At 41.5% G+C, this 9642-nt stretch overlaps 1 protein-coding gene across 1 annotated transcript in view; it reads right to left on the minus strand.

Moving 5' to 3' along the window:
• DGKQ (diacylglycerol kinase theta) overlaps positions 1-7069 on the minus strand; it is a 92405-nt gene extending 85336 nt beyond the window's left edge. Inside the window, exon 1 of the mRNA XM_062018808.1 lies at positions 6874-7069. Coding sequence (XP_061874792.1) covers positions 6874-7069 — 196 coding nt within the window. The remainder of the gene's footprint in view (positions 1-6873) is intronic.
• Between the last annotated feature and the right edge of the window lie 2573 nt (positions 7070-9642).

A 9642-nucleotide genomic window follows, 5' to 3' on the forward strand; every position in this document is an offset into this window, starting at 1 on the left:
TGCAATGATTTTAGCACAGATGAAATATTTTTTCATTTGAAACACTGAAGGAACTACTTACTAGAGTACTCCTATGCTCAATGGTTAACAAGGTGTACCAGTTCTTATCTCCACACACTGTATTGCAGAAAAAAAGGACAGACTCATTTCCTGAATTACATCATAAGAAACCAGGGCATTAAAATGTGACACATTCTGCCAAGGAGAAAAAAAATGCAATAAGGAACAGAGATTTTTTTTTTTGCTACATATTCTCAGACTGAATTTGTTTCCTAGCCACTGTAATCTAATACAACCCTGCAGAACAATGCATTACTCCTGTTGTAATACCTGAAGTTCAAATAATTCAGTTTCTTCTAGCTGCTTAGCAGAACATTCAGAATATCTCTAGCATGTCTTCTGTACATAAAGTCTCCAGAGACAGATTGAATTGTGGTCAAATACAGTAATTTTTATCTTCACTATTAGTTGCTTTAGATCATAATGTTATTTTTATATAGTAAGTGGCATTACATTTGTATCATACTGGTGGTATTTAAAAAGAAACCAAGAAGGTAAGCGAAATCAGGATATAGCATTAATAATCCTAACCATATTTCATTCATATTTAATTTCAAACTGGGAAAAAGTAACAAACATTTACATACATATGTTCTTCACATGCACAAATATATGTGAATATAGATGTATGAATATACACATGCACATGGACACACAACCACACTCCTCCAGATCCAAGTGAATAAAAATATTTAAATAAAAACAGGAAGTGAAACTAGGGGTTGACTGTACTCTAGTGAATAACAAACTTCCACAACAGTAGGCAACACTATAGTTTAAAAGGAAGAATACTATGGTGGCATATTTAGAAAAAAAAGAAGTACACTTCCACTGAGTTCCTTATCACATTGTGATACACAAATGTTAGATTTTACTCTTTGCTTCAGAGTGTTTCCTAATGTGCTTCTCTCAAAACTGGAAGGTGCTACTCAACAAAAAGGTTGGGGAAAAAACAGAAGGTGATCAGCACATATTATTTTAGCCTTTAGGAAAGCCTTTATGCTATACTTACATACTGTTCTTTCCTGCCTGGAGCTGAACCAAGTTAAATACATGACTGTTTTCAACAGGTGTTGCTAAAGCAGTTTTGCCAAAGGGATTTTCCTGAGCCAGCTCAGGATGCACCTAAAGGACGAACAAGCAGTCCAGAAGGATGACAGTTTGAGTTGATGAAACCATGTGTTAGAAACAACTCTGTGAGAAACCAGTGACATAGCAAAACAAAGAAACAAAAAAGTGCAAAGGTCATATGGGGACAGCCTGATTCAAAGACAAGTCAAAATTGTGACCTGAAAGAAGAGCTCCAAAATCAGGAAGAGAACTAGGCCTGTATGTGATATTAAGCACAAAAGCAACATAAGGACAAGTTAAAAAGAGCATGTAATCAGAGGAGAAAACAAGAGAAGCAACTGGGACACTGCTCAGAGGGAATCCTTTGTAAACAATGTGGCAAAATTCCTCATCACTGGACTTGGAATTTGGAAGGGAGGCAAGCAGAAGAAATCAACAACAGCAATCGTTATGAAAGGCCAAGAGGAGAACTAAAAGTAAAAACCTTGCATATCATCCTCTATGGCACTGTAAACAAAAGACCCTATCTCATGATCAGTCCTTGATATAAATCCATTGGCAATACAAAACGATTTCACATGGAAAACCCCAGGATACTATCAAACATTATCAGGAAAACACCAAAATAATAGCATCACCACTAGTAAAAGAAATTGTTGACAACAAAAACTCAAGGAGGATAGAGCAATCACACATAGAGATGTGCATTGCTGAGTAATATACACAACATCCCATTTTAATAATAAACTTCTACATCTATAATGAAGGCAAAAAAACCCTATCTAGAGAAATGTGATGTTAGGAAAACGTGATGTTCCCAAAAAGAAACCAAACTTGAACCAAGGGGAAACACACAGCTAGTTCATGCAAACATCACACAAAACTAGGAACAGGCAAGTGTTTCTCCACCCGTGATGTGCTGAGGTCACTTCTGATTGAAACACTACCCAAGTTTTAAAGCAGATGCTACTAAATGGCTCAGTACACTGCTTTGAAAATCTTCTATGGGGAAAGCTGTAGAGCTCAATGTCCATTGTTTATCAGAAATAAGTAAGTAGTCAGACATTTATCTCCCACACAACTATAAAAAAATAATACAAGGCTTTCTACACTCTTAGCACAGTGCTGTTAAGAATTGTAGTCTGTGGGAAACTTAACAGACTGAAAAATTTTGTGCAAGATGTGAAAGAACCAGAGGGTTCTAGCATAGAAAATGGCTGAAGAACACCTGAACATATTAAGCCTAAACAATATGAGAGACCATTTAGAAAGGAAACTTACAGAGCACCAGCCACAGCTACTCCACACCATGATGGATTGATGGTTACCTTTATCACTTTTGTCATTTATCACTGAGTCTGAGTGAACCAGTAACACAGATGATACATGAAAGTGCTGTGCACAGCCTGCTATTGGATTACTGGCTTTAGCACTTTCTGCAGTAAGTTATTTACTACCTAATTGAGTTTCTGGACTTAAATTTAACATTATCAACACAAGATAAACCTTCCAGCTACAAAAGCTGCGTGCCTTCTCAGAAATCTCTCTGTCCCTTCCTCTGCATCATGGATGATGGTAGCAATGTTTTCCTCCAAAGTACTGTCAGATGAAGATGAGAAAAAGTGTAAATTCTTTTCAATACAAAATGAATTATCCTTCAAATCTACATCAGTAAGTTGCATCTTTTAGAGTGTCAGTGAATACTCCAACTATTTCTCCCAATCTGTGTTTCAGCTTCACCAGACTGAGCTAAGTTTCTGTATCACAATTTCTTTTCGGGAGTGGTTTTTGGTGGTTTTTCTTTATTTTTTGACAGTTTTTGTGTTTGTTCCCAACACGGATTCTGAGTCATAGTCTGAATCCATGTTTTAAGTGCAACAAAGTCATATCCACTCAACAACATCTCAACCATAAACTCACATTGCATCTCAACATCAAACATCAAACCAGCAAGTCTTGAAAATTCAAACTAATTGTGGGATAGAAGCAAGATTTTACCACAGTTTTACTTTCTTGGAGCTTCTCTTTTTCCTCAGTTCAAATTGCACCAAAACAAGCCATGCTTGTCAGAAGAATGAAAAAAAATGTTTCTCTTTTGAAATGTAAGCATTAAGACTTTCTGGGGAATCTCATACATTATTTACTTCCTTCAAAACTGAACTGAATGAAACCAGCAGGGTCAGCGATGTTTCAGCTGCCTGTCTCAACAACAGAACTAGCTAGAGAGGATCAGAGTTCAAGAGGATTGCTCCTTGTCTCTTTATTCCCTGCTACAATTTCCATATCCCTACAGATACAAATTCCCTGATGGCATAACTCTCAGCTTTAAACTAAACACACCTTCCCTATCTGACTCCAATTACGTAAAGCAGTCTTTAAATGGAGTAGATTCCATTCAAAACATGTCCAGAACATGCACTGCCAGGCTACTGAGGAGATGTTGTCTGAACAACTCCAGGTTTTCTTAGAACAACAAGGAGGCACAATACAGCTTGCCCATGTCTGGGACATGCCTATATGAATCACAGCAGCTTTATGGCTGTCTTCCTAAGTCAGTCATTTTATGGCATACACATAACTCCATTTACATTTTATTCTGGAAATGTTATCAGTGTTGTCAGCCAACATCTACACCAGTCTAGGAAAAACAAGAATTTCTGCATCTAGGAATAAGTTTGGAGGTTCTGACTAGAATACAAATCTAAAAACCAAACAAACCCCTCCATCCCCCAAAAATATGGAAATATGTGTAGCCCTCAAAATGTACTGATTCGCAATTCTTCCTATTTTTTAAAAGTCTCTTATGTAAAAAGAAAAGGCACTGTGAAAGGAAATGTATTAATTGGTGGCTAACCTCCAAATTAAAATATCTGCTGTTTTCTTAATGTGTGCTAACAACCACTCAATTGTCTTTATTCTTATACAGATTTCACATATTTAATACTTCTCATTGTTAAGATGCCTACATACATGTACAGAAAGCCAGTCATTTATATTGCCTCTTTCTTGTCAAGCCTAAGGAAATTTAAACCAGTCAAACTCAATGACCAGGCTTTAGAAAGCAAGGGCTATATATGAGAGTAATTGTTCATGTTACAATCCAAACATCATCTATTCTTTCACATACACACCAAAGGAAGTGACAGCTACAAAGAGTCAAGTGGCAAGAAAAATAGTAATTTACAAAGGGCTTATGAAAAACAAATTTGTGAGGAGGAGGGAAATATACTGTAGCTGCAAGCTTGGTTGACTGAGATTACAATAAACATGCACCAAAGCTTTATACAGTGACATCCTTCAGACCCAACCGGACAAGTAATTCCATTTAAGAGGACTAAGGCCTTCCCTGTAAAATTTCACTTACAAAATACCTTGCCAATCTACCCTAGAAGTACTTTCTGTCCTGTACTAAGTGCTGGCAAGAGTAGTACTGGCCCCGAACTGGAAATGAAAGAAGTATCTTACTTTAAAAGAGAGATTACATCCAGGACACTTTGTGCCTTGTATGGAGAGCGTAACAGCATATCTTCCATGCAGTTTTCAGAGCCCACAAGAATAAAAGGGAATGACCACTTATCTTGGTTTGCACTGCCAGAAATGCATTAAGAACTCATTACACTTTCTTGTATTTTTGCTACATAACTATGTAAGCCACACGGGGATATGCCAGCCTGCTGAGTAGCCAATAAGTTTACTGAAAAGCTCCATAGACCACACACAGAGAAGATGCCATTTTCTAAGGGTCAAAAAGCATGATCACAATTAAAAGTCACACCTAGATCACTTAGACCATTCAACTACTTCAAATAATGACAGGCAGGAGATTTGATTTTTTTTTTTTCTTTTCCCTCTCCTTTCTTTAACAGGTGGAGTCTTATCATCAATATGCTTAGTTCCTTTCAAAGTTTGGAAACTTCCCATTTTGATCAAGACCAGCTCCGACAACATCAACTCAAATAACATCAGCAGACTCAACACCTGAACTCAAGATTTGGAACAGCTTCATTTTCAAGCCTGTAGGCAGTTTATCAAAAGGAGTCCAAACAATGACAACATCAGCTCAGCTGCAATTTCACTGGCAAGTCTACTCTATCTTCAGAGGAGAATGAAGACTGGGTATTTCTCATTACCCCTAACACATAACTTGTTTGGGTTGAGGTTTCAGATTTAAGTTTAAAAGATGGAACAGCGCAGCTTGGAAGGGCCTCATTAGCACACAGTCCTTAGAAAGTGGTGTAAATGCCACCCAGAATTCAGCCTCAAAAGTCAAAGGGGAAAAACAATCCCAGACTACAAACTGTTAGTGCAGTTTTCAAGGGAGGAAAAGACACTAAATTCAAGTTACAGCTCTTCGAGTAACAGAACTACCACTTTTGTGACTTCAATAATTTGCATTTCGAAGTTACTGATGTAACAAAAGATTGGCTTTGTGTATTTTAGCAGCTTAAAAAAATTTCACTCAAGTCTGGGTGGTTTTTTTTGCTGTTAGTCACTGACTTTCTGCTATGCAAACAGAACAGACGCATCCCTCAGCAAAGTTTTAAGCAAATATTAAACTACTTTTGCACCACACAGGAACATGACTTCCACCCAACTTAATTCTCTCTGCTCTTCGCTCACTACAGTGACAAAAGGCAGGTTCTATTTCAAGAATTACACAGTACCCACTCTACACCCACGGCCTTGTTTGAAACCACCTGAACAATGAAGCTCTCGTACAAGCCACTTTGTTCCCAGACATGGTCTTGGAGATGCAACCCAACACAGCTGGGATGTGTACACTCAAGCAGCCATCAAGGTGTTGGACTGTTTTTTTTTAACAAAGGAGGACGAGGAAAACCTCTCTTTTCCCCGCAACATCATTTGGCTTCACTACAGAAGAACAAGGCATAATTTCACCTCAGCTGCCACGGGGGCCATCATGAAGACCACACAATTCCTCCTTTTCCCCCTGACATCTGCACAAATAGAGGTTCAAAAAACTCCAAGTGCTCCATGCCATCATGAATTTCAGCAGATAAGACCACCCATGGAATAGCTCTGCTGCATGCCACTGACCACCCTGGCAGGCACCTACCAATACCTACACAGCATGGTCAGGTAGTTCACACTGGGTCCATTCCGAGATGGGCAGCTGTGGTGCTGGATTGTCACCCATGTCACCACACAGGATTAGACTATTACCATTGTGGAAACTGTTATAATTGTTACCAAAGCTATTACTATACTTAGCATTTATTAGTACTACAATCTATTATTATTATTAGCATTAGACCTGTTATTGCTATCATAGCTTATTGTTATTATAAGTTATTAATACTAGAAGTTTAGTGTTATTTGTATAGTTTTTTTATTTTTATAATTTATTGTCATTACAACTTTTAGTATTATTGTTGTCGTTAGACTGTTATTATTGGCAGAATGGAACTACCCCTATTGTTAGAATTTTTAGTACGTCTTATTTATATTATTATAAAATTAATGATTAGAATATTTTTCTCGCTATTCTGATTACAATTTTTACTATTACAATTTTTCTTGGTAATATTTTTAGACACTTTTAGCTTCCCACCGCCGCATCTGGCCCAGGACGCAGCAGTCGTTCCCGACAGGACCCACACGCCCGACACCCGGCCCGGCGGCGCAGCATGGCACAGCTCGGCACAGCTCGGCGCGGTGCCTGGCCCGACCCCTGCTCCCCGCTGCTGCTCGGCCGCCCCACGCCCCGCTTCATCCCCTTACCCTCACACTGGTAGCCGGCCAGCCCCCAGATGAAGTCGGTGCAGTAGTGGCAAAAGGTTGGTTTGGTGAGGGTCACCCTGCGGAAGCCGTGGCCCGGCGGGCTGTTCCCCGCCGCCGCCGCGGCACGGCCCTGCCCGCCCAGCACCGGGCTGGAGACCGGGCTGCCGCCGCGGAGCCCGCGTGCCCCGTCCGCCATGCCCGCTCCTCGCGGCGCAGCGCGGCGCCGTCCCGCACCGCACCGGCCGCCGCTCACCCTCGCTTCCGCCCGAGGCGGCGACGGCGGTGGCTGTGTTGTCGGTGGGCGGGCAGGGGCGGCGCCCGTCAGGGCCCTTGCCGGGCGGCGCCGTGCTGCCGCCTGGCGGTCGCACCGTGGTGGCGCGCAGCCCGCGCTGAGGGGCCGCGGCCGCTGCCCCGCCCGTCACCTCAGGCCTCGGCCCTGCCTGGGGGGCCAGCGCTAGGCCCGCTACCTCGGGTTTCTGTTGAGGGATCGGCTTGTCCCAATGTGTGACTGCTAGCTTGTATAGCTTCAGGTGGGAGCTGGTGAGGGGTGGAAAGGTGCTGGAAAACGAGCTCTTCGGGTGTGGTGTGAGCGGCACATGCCTCGGAGAGTTGGGCCTGGCTGAGCGCTCCATCATCACTGCAGTCGGTGACAAAGCCACAGGAAGAGTTGTTGAGGCAGAGAAGAAAGACTTGAGTGTGAGAAGGTGTCATCACAAGCAAGCAGTGGGTTCGGTTTGCAACATAAAAGTGTGACTTTGAAAAGACCTTTAGTTTCTACCCTGACATTAAAGCAGATAGTTTTGGTGCCCTAGTGAAACTCAATGCAGTTTTAGAGAGCACAGATCTCCATCTGAGGAAGTTTTCTGATGATGCACTGGGAGATGTTTGCCATAGATTTTGCCTTCTACTCTCAATATCTCAGCCTTTATGAGACAAAGGGTTCTCCCTAGCAGTTTCTCCCCTTCCTAACAAGAGTTTTTTGGTTCACTTTCCTCTACACACCAGGATGTTAGTCTGCTCCTCTAAAATGCCTGTGTTTCTTTGACTTACACCACGTAAGGGAAAGTACTGTGGCTAGAGTAGGTTGGGACAAGAAAGGAGGCTATGCCTTTGGAGTTTGTGAATATAGATGTATGCTGTCCACATCTCCACGTGTCTGATTTTGGTCCTAGCTTCTTAATAAGTGAGACTCTCGCTCACCTATCAGAAACAATGTCCAGATACCTTCACTGAGCCATGAGAGACAAGAAGAAAGTTTACATTTTCATCTTTGACTTATTTGTATTTTGGTGAAGGGTTTAATAAGGTATTGTATTGTCCTATAGATCAACACTGAAGTCCTTCTAAAATTTCTTAGCATCTCCTAGTTTCTACTGATCTTACTTTACATTACCTTTCTGTGTTGCTGATATGATCATATGATCAGGAGCAAGAAAAAAATTGATCCGTTCAAAAAGAAACAGTAAGAATACCTTAAGAGGCTAAGTAAAGCATGGTATATCTTTCTATGGTTGGAGAAAGAGGGAGCCATTAGATATAAAAGTGTCAAAATATTTTCTATTGCTCCCACAAATATGATTTAGAAAACATACATAAGATACTATAGAGCTTTATGGAATCTCAAATATACAAGAGTATAGGGAAGACAGAAGCAGCATGGAACCTCTTCCCTTGAGGACATGTGCCTGCTGAATACAACAAATGAGCCAAAGCGCCTAACGACAGGTCTCATCTTCCACAAACACAGCCTCACTTTGGTCCCTGTGAAAATTATAGAATGAGGCCACTTGGAACATATTTCTAGGCACACAGAGAAGACAATAATTTGGAACAACAGGTATGGATTTGCCAAGGGTTATTTGTGCTTGATGAAGCTGGTTGCCTTTTGTGACAAATTGGATAGATCTGTGTAGATGGGGAGACCAGCGGAATCTTGACTTCAGCAAGGTTTATGACCTGGTCACCCATAATAATCTTGTATCAAAGCTGGAATATTGTGGTCCAGCATTGGCAGACAACTGGATGGTTGGGCTCAATGGATAGGGGTTAACTGGTCATACTTGAGCTTTGCCGGGAGGACAGTAATGGGAGGAGTACTGCAGTAATGGGAGGAGTCTCTCCTGGGACTTGTTGCATTTAGCATCTTTATCAACACCAAGAAGGTGACAAAGTTGTATTGTCAGGTTTGCAGACACTAAGGTGGGGGGAACAGCCATTGCACTGCCTTCAGAATTTCAGAGAAGGGGCCTGGACAGGCGGGAAGAATGAGGAGAGATTGAGGAAGTGGGACTTAGCCTGCAGAAGAAACAGCTTCCGGGGGACCTCATAGCAGCCTCCTAGTACCAACACAGGGGTTTTCAAGAAGTTGGAGCAAGGCTCTTTACAGTGGTGCACACTGAGAGGACAAAAGACAAAGCTTCAAACAAGGCATTCAGGCTGGATATAAAGAGAAACCTTTTTACTCTCAAGGTAGCCTAGCAGAGGAACATATTACCTGGAGAGCTTATGCCATCTCCATCCTTGGAAATTTACAAGACATTACTGGATAAGCCATGACCAACCTGGTCTGACATCATGGTTGACCCATCTTTGAGCAGGAAAAGTAGACTAGGTGACCTTCTCAGGCCCCATCCAACCTGAATTAGCCCAGAATCTTACAATTCAAAATCTAACACTCAGAAATTTTAAATGTGAATGAACCTCAACACACACACTCATACTATCTCTTTTAGAGATCTGGCTAAGTTGTCAGTGTGTAGGAGCTGACAT

This window comes from Colius striatus, chromosome Z (assembly GCF_028858725.1).
Source record: "Colius striatus isolate bColStr4 chromosome Z, bColStr4.1.hap1, whole genome shotgun sequence".
Taxonomy (NCBI): domain Eukaryota; kingdom Metazoa; phylum Chordata; class Aves; order Coliiformes; family Coliidae; genus Colius; species Colius striatus.